The sequence below is a fragment of the Cajanus cajan genome, chromosome 3 (assembly GCF_000230855.2).
Source record: "Cajanus cajan strain Asha chromosome 3, NIPB_CcT2T_4, whole genome shotgun sequence".
NCBI classification, from domain to species: Eukaryota; Viridiplantae; Streptophyta; class Magnoliopsida; order Fabales; family Fabaceae; genus Cajanus; species Cajanus cajan.
Window position 1 is genome coordinate 67708595 of NC_138519.1, and position 23512 is coordinate 67732106.

The following is a 23512-nucleotide window of genomic DNA, read 5'->3' on the forward strand; positions in this document are numbered from 1 at the left end:
TACTTTAAATTCCCTGATAATGCAGTGCTTGTCATTCTTTTGCTTTACATTGATGATATCATAATAGCAAGCAACAACAAGGATGAAATAATCGAAGTAAAATCTTACTTGTGTAAGGAATTTGAAATGAAAGATTTGGGGTCCACTAAGAAGATTCTAGGGATTAAAATCAAAAGAGAAAGAAGGAAGAATTTGTTGCATCTATCTCAAGAAACTCATCTCAAAAGGGTTCTAAAGAAGTTTGGAATGTCTAATTCCAAACTTACAATCACTCTTATGTCACACCAGCTCAAACTCATCTCAAACCAATCACCGAAGACTCACAAAGAGGTTGTTTTCATGAAAAAACATTCCACATGCAAGTGTGGTAGGATCTCTCATGTATGTTATGGTCTGTACCAAGCCTAATATAGCATATGCAGTGAGCATTGTGAGTATATTTATGACAAACCCAAGCAAGTCTCACTAGCAGGCAATCAAATGGATATTGAGGTACATAAGAGGTTTAGTTGGAAGGGCCTTGGTTTATGGTGGAGCCAAAAATGGCACAAAGGTAGTGGTTGTTGAAGGTTTTGTAGACTCTGATTATGTTGGTTGTTAAGGTTCTATAAAGTCCCTTACAGGTTTTGTATTTATAGCTTTTGGTACTACAATTAATTGGAAAGTTACACTTCAAAATGTAGTAGCATTATCAACCACAGATGTTGAGTACATTGTTTTTATAGAGGTAGTAAAGGAATCTATATGGCTTGAAGGCATTGCAAGAGAGTTGAAGCTACAAGACAAGGTGATTATAGTTCATTGTGATAGTTTGATGGAACCAACTTCTCCATGAGAGCTAGTGGTTGATTTCTTCTCTTCTCCAAGGTTGATATGATGTGAAGGATGATCTCTTCAAGGGTATGGAAGTGGAGGATTTGGTGTTTGGGAAGGTAAAGGGTGACGAACAAAATGAAGGAGAGAAATGGATGGTGTTTGGTGGTGTAGCTCCTTTAGGCTAGCTCACTTCACTTAGGATGATGAAGGCCAACTAAGGAAGATCCAAGCTCACTCAAGGAAGAGAGGAGAGGATAGGGGGCCATGGAGTTCCTAGGGACTATGGAAAGAATGAAGAGGCACTAGGCTCACTCAATAGTATTAATTTCCAAAGTATTTACAAGGTTGCTAGCCTAGGGTATTTATAGAAGGGAAGATGCATTTAGGGTTACATTTGGGAGTACTTGGCTGAAAAATGCAAGCCAAATGCACTTCAAATGAAATCTAAATTAACCCTAGATGCTACTTGGTGGCCAAGGATGGAATCTTTGGGTTTGGTTAAGCTATATCTAGTTGCATGATAAGACCATACAACCTAGATGCCCTCCACTTGGGCCTAAACCTTGCCAAGTCCAAAAATAAATCCAAGGCTACCAAAAAACACGTCTAAGCCTTATTTTCTCACCCTAATAAAATACCCTAGCTATAAAATAAAATCCTATAATCTAAGGCACCCCATAATACAAGGGTAAAATGAAAAATACAAGTAAAAATAAATCCTATAACTATGACACCCCAAAGTACAAGGGTAAAATAGGAAATACAAGATAAATAAATCCTATGTCTAAGGTGCCCAAAATAAAAGGGTAAAATAGGAATAAATCCTATACTAATAAAAACGTAGGAGTTAAGGCCCAAAAAGTAGGCCCACTCCTCTTATGGTTTTCAAAACTAACTCATTCCTCTTGCCTCCTTCAATATATCACCTCTTGGTCTTCTTGGCCTTAGTGTGATTCCATCATAGTTAGAGTGTTATTCACTTGTTTAAGAATTATGTGCACCATGAGAGGACAAAGCACATTGACATCAAGCTGCATTTTGTCAAAGAAGTCATTGATTGATAAAGGTTTTGTGATAGTGAAGAAGATATAAATAGATCATAACCCTTTTGATATGATCACGAAAACTATTCCTAGCACAAATTTTTATCACTGTTTAGACTTGGTGGTTAGACTGCAATGATTATGTTTACATAGGAGTAAGTCAGGGATAGGCTTGAGGAGTCCAACATGTGGAGAACTATGTTGTGGGATGGCAGTGTAGCTGAAGGTTACTTTTGTATAGGTTTTGGTAGAGTTGTTTGATCGACAACCTAAACTTATATGTTATATAGTTTTAGATTACTGTATATACATATATACTTGTGTAGTATTTCAGTTGAAGTTGTAAAAATTTTATTACATATATGTATATATTATCACTGAAATTTTTAGGAACTACATGTAACGACCCGCCATGGTCTCCACACTCAATAGAAACACACTAAATACACTAGTGAACTAAGAGAAGATGTTAACTGGATAACCAAATATATACATATATAAAAGTAATAATGAACTATGTTTCTATGTACAAAACATAATACTATATATATATATATAGTTATCCAAAATATCCATACTCTCCTAGTGCCGGTCAAGTACACTCAAACAGTTATCCTAGATGGTAACACTGACACTAGAACAAAACTCCACATCTTGCAGCGATCATAGCAACCAGCTCCAACCTAACCTTGACCTGCTCCCATACACAGTACGATCATCGCAGTCCATCCACATGGAAACAAAAGCGTAAGCTAGAGTTCAATAAACAATCAAACAAGTATAGAATAAAAATATATACTACATATTCATCTAATCATGTCCCAAGGGACTTCCATCCCACTCAATCATCAACTCACCAAACATGAAGTCAAATACCATACACTTCATCATATAATAGAAATCATGCAATAGCAGCAACTCGTGACAGATATCAATGCATATCAATCATCTAATGCATCGTCACGCATTCACCTAGGAAATCTCTCTAATAATAGAGCAGTATAAGTGACATCTCATCTTACCGAAACCACCCCAACCATTTTCACGCCCAATGTGCCCGCTCGGTCACAACTAACCGGGATATTAATCCCCACTCAGGTTTACTTGAATGATGTCACTTACACATTTGAAAGTTTGATTCCACTGTCAGGTATATATAGCACAGCTGGATACAGGCTTACCACAACCTTGGCATGCATTACCAAGTCACTTGTGGAGTTCGCCCACCGACTATCCGCAACGAACCATGCACCTTCCCTAGTACTTGGTTAAGGGAATAACCCTCGACCTCATACCCCGCTCCAACACTAGCTAATAACTTAGAAGAGACTCACCCAAACCAGTTGCCTATCCAAGCACCACTCTCACCCAAAATCAATGGCCTATTCAAGCACCACTCTAGTATAATTCAGTGGTCTATCCAAGTACCACTCTCAAGAGACTCTATGTGAGCACTTCCAGTTCAAAAGCATTTTCCCTCTCCTCAAGTCCTAGGCTAGATACATGCCATAAGGAATCACACGCAATAATGCATCATACATCATACATGGTCAATCCACCATCATGATCAATATCATCCTCATATGAAAGTATAGACTAAATCATGTTTTAAACATTCATATATATCATCACCAAGCATACATATGAATCAAGCACCAATTTTCATCATATATCAGACAACCATGATCCAACTTCAACATTAAAACATACATAGGCATCATATTTAATCATAACACCAAGCACACTCACGCCCAACACAAGTCAGCCCGTGCTCGGCCTAAATTCAACCTGAGAGCTCTAAGGCTCTTCCATGCCCAGCGTCATTTAGACAGAGACTTATAGGGGTCTCCACGCTCAGTGCACCCACCCTATGCCCGACACCATATTAGTAAATTACTATTCAGAGCCTTTATCTGATATCATGTCCAACGTGGCTCTCCTCACGCCCGACATGACTCATCTAGAGGCTCCCATCTCAAATTGCGCCCGTCGCGACGAACCTCGCGCCTGACATGATTAGGAAATGGCTACCTCTGATGAATGCACGTCCGGTGCCAAGAACATGCGCTCGACGTAAATTCAAACAGCATCTTCCAAAACCTGAAAATCAAAAGATCCAGCCACATGAAATCCATGAAACATAATACATAGACTCCATACAAATCAAAACAATCTCATATTCAACATGCATTTACCCGATGCATCAAAATCACCAAAAACCTCATTTTTCCCAAAACCCCGAAAAAAGCAAATCCTTCAATTCAACCATTGATTCTCAAAACTCATGCATTTATTGAGTTCCTAAACTTACATGCAACCAAACAACCTACATTCTAGCTTCCCTCATCTAAAAATTTGGCTCAGAATAGCCAAGAAATGAGAAGATGAAGAATTCCCCCTCGAAGCTCGACCCACGAACTTCAATCCTCTAAAACACGCTTCCTAGTCTGAATTTCAAGAAAAGACAGAATAGATTAGTAATCTAGAATAGAAGAGGAATCATGCAGAGAAATTTGGGAGAAAAGAAGCTCACGGTCCCAAGGCCTTTCTCTCTAAAACTTCTCTCTAGATTTTCTTTGAGAATGATTTTATGAAGTTTTGTTCTCAAAGAAAACCTCATATACCATGCTTTCTAGAGTTAACTAAACTCTAAACAATAACTTACTACGTTACACTACAAATATATGAATTTTAGGTAATTGTTTTATTATTGCTGCTACTAGTTGATTTTGATAAGTATAGGATCATGACGGGTCATTATAACAAGTGTTACAATTTTAGTGATCAATATATGAACATTCAACAAGGGAACTAAAATTGCATATTTAATGACATTAGATGACTAAAATTATAGATTTAAAAATATAGAGATCAAAATCACAAATTTGACATTATAGAAAGAACTAAAATATAATTTAACTTATTTATTTTTAATAATTTATATATAAATATTATTAATAATTAAAAATAATTTGAAATCACAATATACATCATTTATCATAAATTTAAAATATAGTTTATATATTCAAAAATATTTATTATTATAATTTTAATTATATAAAACCAATAATTATCTTATACATTACACAAACTAAAATGTTAATTTAATATATATTTTTCTTATTCTCAAGATTTTAGAACCTCGCACTACAAAAAAATATGTGATTTGTGGCGGTTATTTTTGCAGTTTCTAGCGGTTAAAAACCGCCACAAATCGCATTACCGGCGTCATCAACAACCGCCAGGTCCACGGTCGCCAAAAACGGTTTGTAGCGTAGATTTTGTAAACGCTGGTGTTGCACGCCAAAAATTTCAAACACTTTATGGCAGTTTTAAACCGCCACAAAATGCATCTTAACGTCACTCATTTTACATTTTCTGGTCGTTTGAAACCGCCACAATATTCATCTAAGTTTTTCCAAATTTAAAATTTCTGGGGGTTTTTAACCGCCACAAATTTCATCTAAAATGTGCGTAGTTTAAATTTGTATACAAATAAATTAATTAGAAATTGACATACATGAATTACATTGATAAATGATATTTTACCTATAAAAAGAATAAAATGTATTTATCATCACAATAAAAACTATGAAAAGATAAATAAAAGTTGTGATATGGTATAGTGGCTATGAATTATTTTTAAGCTTCCAAAGTTAAACTATCTGCTTATGAACAAGCCTACAGCATTAGCATGGACTAATTAAGGTCCTGTCAAAATTATGATGCAGCAACAGCAGACAAAGAAGAAAATTATGTAGAAACTGAGCGTGACCAATTCAGAGTCCAATGTGCTCACTCAGAGTCACAAGAAACTTTGAAAGTAAACTTTGTTCTATATGACCATGACCAATTCAGAAAAAGACAATTATGATTTGTGAAGATTGACCTTATATTTAATCAAGAGGTTCTAGCTAAGTCTGGCACCCATCAGAATCGCAAGCATGCTGGTAATTTCTCTTCATGTCTTGGTGAATCTTATCATAATGTAACATAAAGTTCTCAGATTTTTGTTTAAGAAGTTTGAAACATCTACTAAGGTTAGAGTTAAGCATTCTGATTCTACCTTACTTTTACCTGAGTTACTTTTTCATGGGAAAAATATGCTAATTAGTTATGTAGCAGTTTCTTTTTGAATTCTAAACTGAACTAAGGTCGCTTTAGTTAGCTTTCTTTTAGTTTCACCTACCTCAGTATTTAGTTTTTAACATCATGAATAAATCTCTACAAAGTACAAACCTATCACAGGCATATCTGGACCAAGTTCCCATGATCCGTACCATTGATTTTAGGACCACAAAATAGAAAAATATGAATCTAAGTTTTTTTGGTGTCTTTTTTTTTTTAAACACTTGTTTTGGAAACAATTTTCAAAAAACTTTAATAGTTTATAGATGAACAATTGATTATTTAGTAGTGTTTAATTCTTATAAAATAACAGTTTTGGAAAGTAAAAAGTGAGAAATAAATCAAACAGCAGAAATTAAGGGCACTCAATCATATTTTGTAAGAAGATGACCTGAATTAAATTTCTCCTACAAGTTAAAAATCATTAGTTAAATCAGTTTATAGAGAAGTTAAACAAGAAAGATTCTATAAATTGGCTTATACATAAATTACTTTTAATAACTTGATTCAAATAAGACTTAAGTTGTGAGCTGCTCTTATACAGTGTGTTATTCCTAATATGAGACTGAGAGAGCATTGTCACTGCAGAAATAAATAAAATAAATACATATAATATTCAATGATCAGTTAATGGAACGAAAATGTTTCTTTGTACACATTTCTAGAGTGTGTACATTTTGAAAAAAAAAATTGAAAGTAAATTTGGCACAACTAACAACTAATTAGTAAAATTCAGCTTCGAACATAAAATTAAGTCTCATAATTTCTAAACACAGTCTAGGCAATCAATTTACAATGTGGTTGAGATAATTGGAAATGGATGTGAGCCTCAATCACATAAACACTAAAATACATACATATATATATATATATATATATATATATATATATATTATATATATATATATATATATATATATATGTTGGTGCTTGATATTTAGAATTTTGAATCACCTAGTTGTTTAACTGCTATTGTGCCTTGTCATTGGTGAACTTAGTTCAAAGTTCATGAGTCTCACATACCTCGAATTGTATGAGCCAATTGTTTGATCCTGAACCATATCCACGGTGGAAGTGGTAACCTGGTAAAGTACAAAAATCACGCTAAATGATAATGAGAAATTATTTGATAACTTTTTTATGTGTTTTGCAGCTGTCATCTGCATAATGGTTCTAAATTCTAAAAGGGTCGACCTCACAAGCAATGTCAACCAATCTACAAAAGTTTGATTAGATATCATATGTCTAGATCTCAATCAAAGCCGGCAAAAGTAACTAATAGCAGTGTTTTAGAAACATAGAACACATTTCTTATTTAATTTTCTTACATAAAAACCCAATCTTATAAGAACTTGGTTAAGATACTCTCCATATTAGAGATGCTCCAAATGTAAGAAACCGCTTCATATGATTAAAGACAATAGAAATAATATGCAGAGCTCATTTAATTTTTTAACGATTATACTATTAGAATACAAAATTGTTAAAAACTCTATTAAGCACATTCAATTTAAATACATCATTGAACATACTTTTAAATTATTCTCACTCATTCCACAACTACTAGGAGTACCAGGCAACCATCGAAAACCTCAAATCACATTAGCATTAGTGCAAGTCTTGATCATTTATATGATATCAAAATTAATTTGTACAAAAGAGTATATGTTGTTCAGAGAGGTTATCCTTTTCAATAAATATCAGTGCCTTATATGATCAGAAAAGTTCCTATTGTATTTTACAAGCCTGAACTGAACCAAAAATGCCACCTCTTCGAATTTGAGGGTACCGCGGAAACATAAAAAGAATAGAGCCAAAAATTCAAACAGGGGAAGCAAACAAGTTAACAAATAAACAAGTTAACAAACCAAATTCTCAAAACACAAAAAGACGTGACATTACACGAGAAATGACATCACCAACAGTGAAGTTCAAACAAGTGACAAGATATCATCCACATTATAACACCAACTATCGACAAAAAGAACTAATGTAAGCAGGAATAACAAGCTTGGCGAGGTTCAAAAATAAAACAAAAGTGTGCGTTTGGTTTATCTTCAGGATGGTATTCAACAAACTTTCACTTGATCCAATTCACAAAATGATTTTCAAAAACGATTGCCTATACACATTGACAAAGCGGTAAATCAAGAGCAGCAAGAAGTTACAAAAACTCAGGCGCGTTAAATTTTCAATTGCATATTCCTCAATTGTTTCACATCGCAGAACAGAGCAAACAAGTACAAAATATGACACTAGCATTAGTAACATAGAGGTTTCAGTTTGCGGAATCAAATTAGGAATAAAAACCTAGGGTGAAATTCAAAGTTGAAGGAAAGTGCGGAAATTTAAGTAAAACCTTACCGAGAATGTGATTGAAGGAAAGCAAGAAAGAAAGTGAGTGACGGGCTGGGAGTAAGTGAGTGGGAGAGTGAGTGAGGGTTTGGGAGTGAGAGTGAAGGAACGAAGTTAGAAAATTGGGGTGGGAATTTTTTTCACTTTTTTTTTTTATTAAAACCGCGTCCACTCACACTAAACAACTCCTAAGTGGTTGCCACGTGTGACATGAAAAGGTAGAACAGGTATTTAAAGATTGTGGCGGTTTTAAACCGCTAAAAATATCATTCTTTTGTGGCGGTTAAAATAACTGCCAGAAATATAATATTTTATGGCGGTTTTTTGAAACCGCCAGAAAAAAACCGCCACTAATTACATAAATTTTTGTAGTGTCGTATATTTTGTATGTGATGACAATGAAAAGTAATTAACTTTAACAGACCGTTCTCATCTTCTTTGGGGGATCATTAGAAATTTAGAACATGCTTATTCAGAAGACGAATTGAGGTTAACAGGTACTTAAGCGTAGCCAATATAAAATAGAAAGAAAGATACAAAGAGAAAGAAAAGGAAATTCTAAAAATAATACAATGATCAAATTATCAATGCAATAACATAAAGAGGCAATCATTTATTTAACCTTCATCTATTTTTCTTATATATATATATATATATATATATATATATATATATATATTTTTTTTTTTTTTTTTTTTTTTTTTTGATACATTGTCAAAAAGTGTAACTATGGTTACAGTGACACATATAGGTCACTGCATCCGAGGTATTGTCCGCTTTGGCGCTCGTTGGGCCGTCACGGTTTTGTCCTTGAAAAGGCGCCTCGGTGGGTTAAGGAGGAAGAGTGTTTATAAACTACCCTTAGCCTCGACTCCTAAGCGATGTGGGACTTTTAGGCATACCGGAACAAGCCCCCCAGTCGATGCTAAGGGGCGAGAGTGGCCTGGGCCCTCCTTCTAGCGCCAATGTTCCTACCGTAAGTTCGCTGTCATCGTTAGGGTCACCGCATCCGAGGTATTGTCCGCTTTGGCGCTCGTTGGGCCGTCACAGTTTTGTCCTTGAAAAGGCGCCTCGGTGGGTTAAGGAGGAAGAGTGTTTATAAACTACCCTTAGCCTCGACTCCTAAGCGATGTGGGACTTTTAGGCAATACCAGAACAATATATATTATTGATTATCATTCAAAATTAATACTAAAATTGTGTATAATTATATATCAAATAAATTTATACCTACATATATTGTATTTGTTGTGATATTTTTTGTATGTCTCTATATGTAATATTTCTGGTAGTGTTTCTCATTGATAATTTATTATATCTTTTACATTCTCTCTCTCTTTGTCTCTTCTTTTATTCTTTTTATATTTTTTTTTATTTTTATCTTTTGTTAAGTCAAAAGACGATTTTGAATTTCTCAAGATTTGAAATATTAATGTTAACAAGCGAAATGATTTTACAAGAGAAAATGTCATTGAAAATGTTTATAAAAAGAAATATAAGACACAGATTATTTGTAAAACGATATAAATTAGATGAAACATACAACATATTTCATATACATTAAATATTCAGCGACAATTCATTTGAATTTTTTATTCCTTAACAAATAAAACTATAAAGTCATCTTGAAAACTACAAATCTATTAAAGAGAAGAAGATCATGTTTTCTGTCAAAATCAAGGACAAAAATCCTTGAAATCATTGAGAAAAATAGATAAATGGGCTTCTGTTACTGATTTGCACTAACATTGCTTTTGGAAGCTCTATTTGGTATGGAAAGATAAAAAAATAACTTCCTTGATCAAATAAGAGATATCAATTGGTGAAATGCATTTAATGATTACATTTAATAAGTCAATGGTTACCTCTTATTACAAGGAAAGACATTAAAGGCAGACAAAACAAACTTGTGAGTTGGACTAAGTGTTGCAACAATTATTTTCTCCAAAGCTATTTTATAAGAAGGTTTAAAGTTCAAAAAGAAAGCAATAGAAGATATATGCTTAAAGAGGCATACATTATAAATATACTTGTGTATAAACTTTATTCTTTCTTATAAAATGCTTGTTACATTATATTGGTTGTATAATGTCTAAGTGAGATGAAACAACATCTTTGTAATCTTTATAACCATTATTATAAGGTTGAGCATCGAGAGACTTGTTTGTAAAATACTTGGTTGAGTTTGGAGAGATTTTTCTGTAAAACAATAATGAGTTGAACTTGGAGAGACTTATCTAAAAAAGAATACTTGGTTGTTAAGCCTAGAGTGACTTATTGTGAAAATAATATTTGAATAGTTATTTGAAGAGATAAGTCAAAGAATACTCGGGGTCAAGCTAAAAATGACTTGTTGAAAGAATACTCGTATCTTTGTTAAAAGATAATGGAACCAATCTCAATAAATTTAGAACTAAATATAGTCTCGATAATTGAGATGAACTAATATAAAAATATCCAATATTTCATCTGATTTCTCCTTACACTTCATTTAACTAACATTACTATTTTACTTTAAAAAATGCATTTTTTTAATACAAATTATTTAACCTTTCTAATATTTATCTTTTCTCTACATGTTTCTTCCATACATCTATCTATCTAAAATTGGGATGGACATTCAACATTATCTGATTATTACACAATATATACTTAGGCGAGTTCCATCAAATATAAAGAAAACACAAATTTTAATATTTTAATTGACAGAATGCTAAATTAGGACGTGAGAAATATATACTATTTCGAAGTCATTAACATTTAATATGAGAAATAAAAAATTTAATAGAAATATACCGATTGAACCATTTAATTACGGATTGTCATACAATTAGGAATAAGTTATGACTTTTACAATAATTATTTTTTTTACAGCTTATAATAATTATTTTAAAAATTATAATTAGAAGGAATTTTGTTTGGTACATTGGACATTTTTAATTAATTAAAAGTATACTTTTTTATACTGATATTGTATCAAAATTAAACATAAAGTAAATAAATAGCAATCATCCTAAAAAGATAGATGCTACATATTGATATACGATTATTTTCCTCATAATAACAATACTAGATTAATTCGAAAAGCTATGGACAAAATTGTTGTATAGTCTCCTGTTCATAACTCATAAGATAATATGACTACTGACTAGGATCTCATATTTGAAAGTCATAAATAAAGATCCAAAAAGAATATCAATGGTCGCTAGGTCGACTGTAAATGCACTCAAGAAGAATTAATTATAATTATAATTTTTTTTTGGTATAAATGCACTATGAAGTGTATAAGTGGGTAATTGACATATGACAACAACGTGCCCACAACTTTATTTGTCATTTTCGTATTTGTGGCTAATGTAAATAATACGTGATTAATCCTAAAAAAATATATAAAAAAATACACGATATATAGAGGTGAAATTCACTTCTTTTATGAATAAATATTTATAAATTTACATTTAATAACTCATATTTTATATTAAATTTTAACGATTCAACTTTTAAATTAAATATTTTAATGTATAAATTAAGTGTAAATTATTTTAAATTTTTTTAAAAACATATGATTTAAATAAATGTATAAAATACTTTTATGATTATATGTTAAATTGATCATTAATAAAATAATATCAAATAATTTTTTTAAAAAAAATTATATACTTAATAATTAAGGACTTTTAATTTAATGGTTAGATCGTTGAAATTTAATATATAATATGAGTTATTTAGTGGAGTAGGTCTATCAAAACTTACATTAAATGTTCTTAATGTATATATCAAGTCTGAAAATTTAGAAAAAAAATTGAAAATTATATGATACTTTGTTATATAAATTTAAATCAACATATAAAATACTTTTATTATTATATGTTAATTTGAAGGCAAAAATACATATTTCGTTCCTTATACATGCGCATACACACATTCGCACATCCAATGTCATGTCTTATGTGAGAAACACACACAATGACATGTTTTATGTGAGCATGAAAATTGTTGATTTCAACTCTTAAATTAAAATAAATGACTTGGATTAAAATATTATAAATAAAGTTAGTGTGTATTGTTGTTATTATATTTATTTATATCATTGTCATTATCATTACAACCATCACAGCCACTACCACCATCACCACCATTGAGGTAACCACGTCCATGATCATTGTTGTTGAAAACACCAACACTATTGTCACTGCCATTGCGAAGATCATCACCACTGTCTTTACCATTGTTACCACCATTATTGATTATGACAATAATGACAGTAGAAATGGGTGGTGGTGCGATAGTGATGATAGCAATAATAATAGTGGTGGTGACGATAATGATGGTGTTGGTGACAATAAAGGTGGTGGTTATGTAGTGGTAAGAGTGGATGTGGTGGCAATAATAGTAGTGATAACAATAATGAAAAAAGGCAACTACGATAGTAACGGTACATGATAACTTCATTTGTAATCTATTAATCAAAGTCGTATATTTTAATTTAAGGGTTGAGATTAAACATTCTCATTCTCACATAAAAATGACATTTTCATAATAATATATTGAGAGAAAAAGAGATAGAAAGACTCTAGTAAAAATACATGTTTATATAAAAATACGAGAATAACTAATAATAACTCTTAAATTAAAATTAATAAAGACCACTAGGCTAATCCTAGTAGTTGGGTGGGGAGGGATTGGGATAGATAGAAGCATGACGATCTAAGTTCAATTCTCATTATGACCATCTTTATAATCTTTCCTATCTTAAAAAATAATAATAATAATAATAAATCACTATAATTAAAACTCTATTATAAATATCTACTACACAATGTTACTGTTTTCCACATTAGGGGCAATAGTGACAACCGCATCATCAGATTCATCAAACTAATGCTGGTAACTCTACCATGAACAACTAACACCCTTATTGTTGCAACTATTCAGATGGTGAAGATAACCGTTGGATAATGGTTTTGGTTGGGCCAAAAAGTACAATCACTTCCACAACTAGGGATAGATTCATCATGTATTTTGGTTGGGTGGTCCCTACCTTTTTGTGGAATTTTCATTTTTTAAAATATTTTTTTTATAAAAATACTAAAATAATATGATATCTTGTTATTAGTATAACTATTTATATTTAAAAGTTTCTTTTTGTAGAAATAATGATACTTAAATTTTATTTTTATTTTTTAAGAAAACATTTGATTTTTCATTTTATAACATTTATTGTAAAAATAATGATTTTTTTCTTCTAATTTTCAAACCAATAATTATTTCTTTCTCTATAAGTTTCTTCAAGAAAATAATTACATTTTTCTTCTACCATTCATTATTGTTATTTTAAATTTTATAAACAATTTTATTTGTAATAGATGATTTTATTAATTTTCATTTATATAAATTTAATTATAATTATTTGGAAATCAACTAAAGATTATTATTTACCTTACAAATAGAACAAACTTACAAACAATATATAAGAAATGCGAATTTAAAATTTGAGACACACCAAACATTATTACTGGTATATAAAGTTAATAATTCACATTACTAATTTTTAAAAATAATATATAGAAAACAATATAAGTAATATAATAATATTAATAAAAAAATGCATCGTGTTTTAGTGTCGTGCATGAGTTAAATATGATCGGATTCAAGGATAATTTGGGTTGATTGATCACGTGCAAGAAAAGTGGAGTGAGTTTATGAGTGGGCCACTAGATTGTGGACTTGTTGGTCAATACAATAATAGTTAGTTAGTTTTTTTTTGGGAAGGAAACATAATAGGTTATTGTGTGGGTTTATTTAACTTTATTTATTGTTTGTGTAACTTGTGTGTCAGTTTAACTCATCACAAGTTCAATTTGGGTGAATTGGGTTCTGATTGGGTTGAGTTAAATTTTATCCATATTTAAAATTTACCAAAATATTTTTTACCCAATTTAACTTAAACTTGTGACGAGCTAGGTTGGTCTGTGGATTCCTGTTGATTTTGATAATTTTAGACTTGTGTATAAAATTCTTGTACTATTTTTTTTTTGGCTTGGTAGTTTAGTCAATAAATGGACACTTTCTCGATGGTAGAGTCAAGCTAGTATAAAATTTATAATGTGTTTGGATGGAAAATTTAAATAGAGTAATTCATTTATTTGAAGAATTTTAAATTTTTTGAGGTGAAATACCTTGTTTGGATAGAGAATTTATAAGGAATTTGAAATTTAAGCATTTGTGAAATTTCTTGAAATTATAGAATTTCAAATTCTTCTGAAAAAGTAAGAATTTAAAATCTCATATTTTTTTTCTTATTTCACTTATATATTTTATCTTATCTCTTATCTCTTCATGCTTTTAATTATTGAATATTTAAAAATATTTTTAAAATTATTAAATATTATCTAATATTAATTTTTAAAATTTTTAAATATTTAAAAATTAGTTAATATTTATTTTTATAAAATTTAATTTAAAAATATCAACATATAAATATATTTTTAAAATCAATTTTTTCATGATGGAATCAAATTATCATATCCAACCCAATAATTTAAAATTTGAGAAATTTGAATTGACTTATCCAAAAAAAATATTTAAGAATGATAGAAATTGAAATTAAAGTAATTTAAATACCAAGAATTTAAAATTCCTTGAATTTGTAAAATTTCCCATCCAAACACACCATTAGTGTTTTACTTTCCCTCTCTCTCTCTCTCCTTATCTTCTAAGTTTTTAACTTATTTGATTTGATAAAGCTTTTACTATATCTTCTTCACAATATATCCTTTTATCCTTCTCATTTGAAAATTTGGTTTTAAGAAAATTTTATCAAATCTTTTAAAATGCAATTCAACATACTTTTTCTCCTATTTTTCTCTAATCCTTCTCTTGATGAAAACTCTAGTTGGCCCATTGTACTAAGGAAAGATATTTGATCCACTCAAAAACCTCATTACTATCTATAAATTTTTTAGTTATCATCGCTTGGCTTTTTCATATTTCTCTTTTTTTTTCCTCTTTATTTTGATCAGTATTCCAAAAAAATTTCATGAAGAAATTGACCATCCCAAATGGCAGCAAGCAATGATTGTTGAAATGCAGGCTTTTGAACAAAGTTATAGATGGAAGTTGGTTCCCCTTCCTCCTGCAAAAAAGGATGGTTGCATATGGGTGTATGCCATTAAAATTGGTCCTAATGGTGTGGTTGATCTCCTTTAAGGCTGGATTAGTAGCCAAAGGTTAAACCTAAATATATTGTCTTAAATATGGTGATTCCTTTTCTCTAGTGGCCAAAGTCTCTATTGTCTGTCTCTTTCTTACTGTGACTTATATTTGTCATTGACCGCTTCAATAGTTAAACATTAAAAATGGCTTCCTTCATGGTGAATTGGAAGGTGAGATTTACATGGAACAACCTCCTAGGTTTGTTGCTTAGGGGGAGTGTAGGTTGGTTTACAAACTTCACTAATCTCTCTATTGGCTCAAACAATCTCCAAGAGCTTAGTTTAGAAAATTTAGTCATGTACAAAGTTTTGACATGAAACATAATGACGTTGATCATTCAGTATTTTGTTAGCACAATTCTCCTAGATAGTGTGTTTACCTAACTCTCTATGCTGATGATATTGTCATTACAAGGAATAATGATGCTAAAATCTCTTGACTCAAGCAACATTCATTCAATCAGTTTCAAACCAAAAGTCTTAGTAGCTTGAAATACTTCCTTGGCATAGAGGTGGCTCAATCCAAGGAAGACATTATTATTTCACAAAGGAAGTATGTTTTGGATATTTTGAAGGAGATAATAATAAAGGGTTGTAAGCTCATTAACAGTGCTATGGATCCAAATCATAAAATAATGGTAGAGCAAGGTGAATCATTCTTGAATCTAAAATGATATGAAAAGCTAGTTGGGAAACTCATTTATTTCGCAATTGGGGTTTTTAAGTCACTTATGCAGGCTCCTCGAATTTATCACTAAAGTGTTGCAATTCATATTTTCAAGTATATTAAAAAAGCTCTAGGACAAGGTCTATTATATAAAGATAAATGATGTACCAAAACTTATGGGATTGTCTAGTGGCTTGGGTAGGATGCTCCATAAACAAACAAGTGTTGTGTATCTATTGGAGGAAACACTATCTCTTGGAAAAGCAAATATTGTTGTTGCTCGGTTTGCTATAGAAGTGGAATATAAAGCCATGGCCACAACCACAATGGTGTGGATCAAGCAACTTTTTTAACTTGTGTAGTTCAAGAATGAAGTCATATTCTGATAATCAAGAAGTTTTTCATATTGTCTTTAGTCTAGTGCTCCATAAGTAACCATATAATGATTGTTTATCATTTTGTTCGAGAGAAGTTATTCTCCAAAAAGATTTGTATTGAGTTCTCCAATTCAAATGATCAAATTGTCGATATCTTGACCAAGTCTTTGAGAAGTCCTAGAATGTAATCCATTTGTTCCAAGCTTGGAACATGTGATTTATATGTTTTAGTTTGATGGAGTGTTAAAATAATGCCTTGTATTGTCATTATCTAGTGTAAGAAAACTATTTTTTTTTTTTACTTTTCATGCTGTTTTTTCCCCTCAAATATGGTCATATATTGATAATATAAAGTAATTTTATACGGTCAACTAATCAAATATTAATGGTATGACTTTTTAATAATTTATTATAAAAGTCAATAATTTATCATAAATGATAATTTGTGGTTGGATGATAAATATATATTTAAAATTACAATTTAATTTTATATTTTATTGTAAAACTACCATATACTATCAATGCATCATTTATTTTCTCAAAACTATATTATAATTAAAATTCATGATAAATATGTATTTCTAACATATAAATTATATTTTATATTTATAATAAATAACTTATATTATAATGCAAATTTATTTTTAACTATAGATAATTCTTCTTAAAAATATATTAAAATCTAGTTTAAAAATAAATCTGAAAATAATTGATTGAAAAAGATAATAAAAAATGAAAAAATTTTACACTAAAATAATCTAAAGTTTTTTCATTAAAATAAAAAATACCCTAAAAATGTTTTCCTTAAAGAATAATTCCTTTAAATAGTAACATTCAATATATATAGAGGACAATATGATTGAATTTTGTAAAAATACAGCTACCACCATTATTTTGGAAAGTCCAATCAATAAAAATAGAAAATACCTCTTATTCAATCTCAAAAACATTTTAGTGTACAATAGCAATAAGCACTTATTTCCGACAATAAAAAACAATATGTTCCCTCACTAAATTGAAATCTAAGAAAGCAGGATTCAGGAGCTTTGTGGTCACTGTCACAAGGGTGGCCATACCATATAAAAACTATACATCATGAATTATTACTAAACTGAAATCTAAAAAAAATTGGGACTACCCGTGTAGCCCACATAATAGGGTCTTCTAAAACACTTTTGCTGCTTTTGGAATACTGTGGTGAAGAAATACAGAGAAATCTCTCCTAAAGTTCACTATATAGCAAAGGGAAAAACTTCAGAAATACCCATCACTCTTGAGGTTGAGGTGAAGTGACTAGAGCAGAAGGACTCATTGGCTTGCCACGTCCCATGGTGAAGCCTCTTGTCCCATCTGGCATTCTTGGGCCCTTAGTATTGGGTTTAGTATGAACATCACACAAGACAGTGCTGCTTGATTGAGATGGTGGGGCAAGCAGGCCACGTCCTTGAGTGCGTCCTCTGCCCTTTCCCCGTCCTCTAGCCCATCCTTTCTTAGATCCTATTGAATTTTCATCAACCTGCAAAGTCATCAAGTGCAAACCAATAGACTCATGTCAGGACTTGTCAGATTGCTTGAAATGAAACCAGAACTCAGTGCAATCATCTTTTAAAGGACAAAACTCAAATGCAGTACTTTCATTATTGTTTTTCATTTATAATTAAAATTTGCAAAATTTCGTTATATAGATTACAGAAAGAAAAGTTCAATTCTAATAAATGAATAACAACAAAAGTACTTAAGGAATTACATCCAAATTATGTTTGAAAAGAGCATGTCTGTGGAATTTCATCTCGATATTTATGTATTGTCCGTGGCATGCAAAGAAAAGAAGCTTGTGTTTCCCATAAAAGGGCTCAGCATTCGAGCAAAGAGTCCATGTTTCTATAAAATTTGTTTTGCACAATTTACTTTCATGCATATATGAATAGAAAGCATGCATTTTTATCGTATTTGAGCTATATGATTAGTTAACTGAAAGACTTGAAAGAAATGACTAAAAACTTGCTTGAATATAAATTTAGAAATATTTTTGAAAGATTCGTTATTAAAAACAGCTCTTTATTTTTAATAAAGAAACTCTCAAAAATATTTTTAACTTGTATTCAGACAGATTTTAACACATCCCAATGTGTGGCCTATACATGCAATGCCACTTACATTTGAGTCAAACAAGTCAGCATTGTTTGAGTGAGAAGAATCCTCAGCAGTTTCAGAATTTAGAATCTCCTCTTCTTCCAGATAGCCATCAAATTCCGACTTTCTACACTTCAGAACAGATTTAGGCTGCACAAAGTTACACAAAAATCCAATAGAAAGAATTGTAGGAAATTCAAGAGATACAATAGAAAACAAGAGGCATTAATATCAGGTAAAGAAATACATACCGAGCATCTAAGAAGCAGCCTTACTCGCATCCCTTTCCTCCAATTCCTTTCATCATTTAACTTCTCAACCTAATCAAGTAAGAAATGTTTAATGATGTGATTATGGAATAATCATATGCATATTAAAAGCTAAAAGTTCTTGAAGATTCGACTCACAGCTTTGTCAGCTATATCTGATGTCTCATACTCAATAAGTGCATGGAGCTTGATTGAGATGCACAAGTAGCATGGGGTAAGAAAATCTCATAATTGTCATTTGAATCCTTAAGACAACATATAAATATGGTAGATATTGTTTCTGTACCTTGTTACTAACGAAGAAATCAGATTTTGGGCGAGAAGAATTAGACTCCTGGGGATGGCATATTCTGATTGTTTTTACGCTGTTCACGGACCATCCATCAATTACAATGTTTCCAAAATGTCAGAAACTGCAAGAATGTGAAGTTCATACAAGTAAACAAATGGTTGGATTTGGATAGAAGAAATTCACCTCCCAACTGTAGAAAATATTTTCTGAAGATTCTGATGGGAATGATCATCAGGTAAATTCTCTGCCACAACAGTGCGAGACTGCAAGAGAAAAGAAAAACACATGCATTATACTACTATAATTAAAAGTAATTTTAAGACTATCCTGTGCACAAAAAAGCATGTAAATTCTTTACCTGCAAGTCCTCTTTTTCCTTTTCAGTGAAAGGATGTTTACGTTTAACCTTCTTGCTATCGGCGCTCAAAACCTTCAAAAATTGCATTATCAGATAGAAAACTGCAAAAAACCGAAGATAATACCTGATTCCATCCAAAATACTTACAAGTTTTGAAGATGAACGGATAGCTTGGGTAAGCAGATGAATGTTACTAACGAGGGATTTAACTTTTTTGGTAGAAGCAATTACGGTTATTGGAACTGTCACAAAACCAACGTTCATCAATGAGATGTCATCATTTTAATCCTAGAAGGGATGGAGGGGGGAAAACTAAACAGAATCCCAAAAGCCTTACCAAAACCTTCAGGATCTTTATTCATCTGTTTCTGGAAAGATTCATTTGCCAATAAACTCATGTCACTGAACTGATACTCCACCTTCAAAAACAACAAAAGCTTTACATGTCACGATAACAAAATTTGTTCAAAAACCATAATCGATTTCTATATCAAATAATTGAACCAAATAAACCCCTTTATCCGGTATACAAACATTAATTCATTTAATGACAAACATCTTATTTCACTCACAATTTCACAATGTAAGTTATCCACGTCTTATTAATGACATTCAATATCATTTTTTTTATTTTTTATAATACAACTATCCTATCACTAGGTTGACCCTAATAGGTTTCACTCTCATTATTAATGTAAAATACAAAGAAAATTTGTAAAAAAAACCTTCATAAACGATTTCCATATCAAATAATTGACCCAAATAAACCCCTTTATCCGGTGTACAAACATCAAGTTTACTTTAAATTTTAAAGCAATGGGGCTAATGATCAAAATCTTATTTTACTCACAATTTCTCAATGTAAACCATCCACATCTTCTTAATGACTTTCATTGTCATTAGTTTTTTTTTTTTTTTAAATAATAACAATCAAGTTTGAACTGAAGAACTTAGACAAATTATCCAATCTCCGTATCACTAGGCCGACCCTTATAAGCTTGTTTGGCATTCATTATCAAAACAATACTTACCTCGATGTAAAATCCAAAGAAAACGATGAAAGATCATCCAAGATTGTTGAAGAAAGATTACATTTTGATTAGAAAGAATTGTAAGCAAAAAGAAGGGGCACCTGTTTGACAATCTTTTGTTGAAGATCAGGGGTAAGAATGTTCTTGGAGCAATTGGGTAACGCAACATTGGTACTGGGGATCAAACAAGCAGGGTCTTGGTCCCCAACAAAGAACCAATCAGATTCGCCAGAGCCACCAAGAATCTGGAAGCAGGGGTAGAAATAACCAGAAATTGGCATCTGGGTATGCGATCTTGGCACAAATTCAGGCGCTTGGGCATTGAATTTGAAGCTGGAATTGCCTGTTTCATGGGCAGTAGTGTCCTTTTCAGGGTTCTCGTGGATCTTCTCTTCAGGTTGTGCCTGCGCCATTGTTCTTCTTCTCCTTCTTCTGTTGATTCTCTCTATCTGAGATTGTGGTATATGTGGTTGTGAAACGGAGTGTTGTGTTCCCTCAGGCTATAACTGTTTTTTCTTTGTTGCGATATTGAATCCACGTTTCGCGCGCAAAGACGGGAACCTCTTTCCTACACACGTGTGCCCTTTTGACTAAATCTTTTAAGGTTACTATTCTCCCAAACCTCATTCTTCCAATCAAATCCTTCAATCCTCTTCGCCGTTAAATTATTTTTTTATTTTATTTTATTTCTCAATAATAATAGCACCCACCTACTTAACACAATTTAATCATAGCTTTTCTTAATTTAATGCAAGTATATAAAAGAGTTACACTCTCATTCAATTATTCATCATCCCATGTATAGATTATTTTTTAAATTATACTTAGAATAATTTCTAATTAGTAAACAGTGAAAACATCTTTACTGCATAAAAAACTAAACTTATTTATTTATACACCTTGTTGACATAAAACTAATTCCCTTAAACATAAAACAATATACATCGCTAATATGCAATCACAATCATTTTGGACCTCAGATGGAACCATCGTAGTTATTAGGCCCAGACCCAAAAACTAGCCCAATTGAAGGCTGCTTAGGTCGTATTATAAAGAAAGAAAACCTAAAAATAAAAGCAATACGCTCTAGAAGTTTTTATCTTTTATGGATTGAAGACATATAGCTTTTATTTGTTTTATTAATTTCTGAATTAGTAATTTAGTATTATTATTATAACAAGCATAAATGAAAATCAAGACTTAACTGTAGTAAAAAGAAACTAAAATATCAAAAATTTCAAACCTCACAATCCAATCATTCTTAAACAGGGAATCTCAGATTGAGGCCCTAAGCTTCCAAAATCAATGACTGATGATCTCAATTCTGATTATAGAACTTTCCCTAAATTAGTTCAAGATAGTTAGAGATAAAAATGTGTGGGCTAGACGGCTAGTCAGCTTATGTCTACCCGGAAAAATTAAAAATGCTAAAAGTTTATACAAGGAGGGTGTCTCTCATACATAAATATTAAAATATAAACATAAAATTTAGTGATTGATATTTATTTGAATCAAACAAAAATATAAAAATGTTTTCAAATGTATTTAATTGCTTAAAGATATTCTTTAAATAGATTATTGTCATGTCTACAACAACTATAACATAATTAACTCTAAATGACTCATTAGATAATTGAATTTTTTTCTTCCTAATTATTCTCATCAAATTGTTTGTTTTTAATAACACTACGTGCTGTTGGAAGTATAGAATCTATATCCATATCAAGGGCAACATTTTTAACAATATTCATATCGGATCTGAAACCTTCATCTATGTACTTTTCAAAAAACAACTATACACTTTCTAGTTGTTTTTTTGGTTGTGTTGATGCACATAATTTCAAATTGCAAATTCTTACTCACCATATTAATAGCAATTAAGATGATAGTGTTGATGCACATAGTTTAAGTATTTTAGTATCACTCTTTACTTTTATTTTTTTCTCTTGTTGTTTACAATATTTATACACAAAAAAAATTTGTCATTATACCAAACTTAAGACAGTAGATACTTTTGGAGGAAATTTTGAAAATTGAATAATTACCTGTTGGTGGTTTTTTATATTTTGTTATTAAGCGTAGTTTTAATTTAACTTTTATATGAAATTTAGAGCTGATTGATTGAAGTGTGCAGTGCAGTTTTTATTTTCAAATTAGTTTCTTAAAATATTTTTAGTGTAGATTTTATTATATATAATCAACTTTTTTATTTTTCCCTTGAATTATATTTTTTTTTTACCTCCCATTGCATTATATTTTTTTTAATCCTTTGTATTATATTTTAACAAGTGGATATTATTTATTGTTAAACTAGTAGAGTTGAGAAAGTTCGTGTCTCTATATTTTATTTAATAAAATATTTAAGGATTATTAATGTTTGTTAGATTAACTGGTATTGTGTTTGATCTTTAAACCTTAAGATCTTGAATTTGAATCTTTTGTTTGTAAGAATAATTCACTTTTAATATTATTTTTTATTTAAAAATTTAAGAGTAAAATCATCTAAAAAATGTGTATATCAAATCAGATTATCACCTTTAACAATTTCAATTTTTTAATTTCAAAGCAATTATATTTTTTTTAATATATTTTTGGATGTGCTGTTTGATAGAAAAATTTAATAACAATTGTTATTCAAACCATGCCCAACAATAGTTCAACCAGAGGTAATTATCTCTTCTCACATTTGACGTCACCAATCTTATGCCTAGTGTGAGTAAGATAGAGTGTCTATGATTGAACCACACCCAACACCTTGAAGGCGAGCCCAACATGATGATGAGTCTTGCACTTGTAAACACACGAAATTGTCTCCCCAACCTGAAACTC

At 31.0% G+C, this 23512-nt stretch overlaps 1 protein-coding gene across 1 annotated transcript; it reads right to left on the reverse strand.

Moving 5' to 3' along the window:
- Window positions 1-17511: 17511 nt before the first annotated feature.
- LARP6C (RNA-binding protein) lies at window positions 17512-21263 on the reverse strand. Its single transcript, XM_020377223.3, has 10 exons — window positions 20785-21263; window positions 19990-20071; window positions 19800-19894; window positions 19653-19724; window positions 19478-19557; window positions 19289-19367; window positions 19141-19188; window positions 18985-19053; window positions 18758-18883; window positions 17512-18116 (listed from the first exon to the last, which is right to left on the reverse strand). The coding sequence occupies exons 1-10, from the start codon at window positions 21094-21096 to the stop codon at window positions 17868-17870; spliced, it is 1212 nt and encodes a 403-aa protein (XP_020232812.1). The 5' UTR covers window positions 21097-21263; the 3' UTR covers window positions 17512-17867.
- Window positions 21264-23512: the final 2249 nt, after the last annotated feature.

What these genes read in the sequence shown, in the direction of transcription:
- LARP6C (XM_020377223.3), bottom strand. Translation starts at nt 21,096, where the DNA reads ATGGCGCAGGCACAACCTGAAGAGAAGATCCACGAGAACCCTGAAAAG. An exon ending in AACAAAAGATTGTCAAACAG is followed by an intron (nt 20,072 to 20,784) that starts GTGCCCCTTCTT and finishes TTGTTTTTGAAG; the next exon opens with GTGGAGTATCAGTTCAGTGA. An exon ending in TAAAGATCCTGAAGGTTTTG is followed by an intron (nt 19,895 to 19,989) that starts GTAAGGCTTTTG and finishes GTTTTGTGACAG; the next exon opens with TTCCAATAACCGTAATTGCT.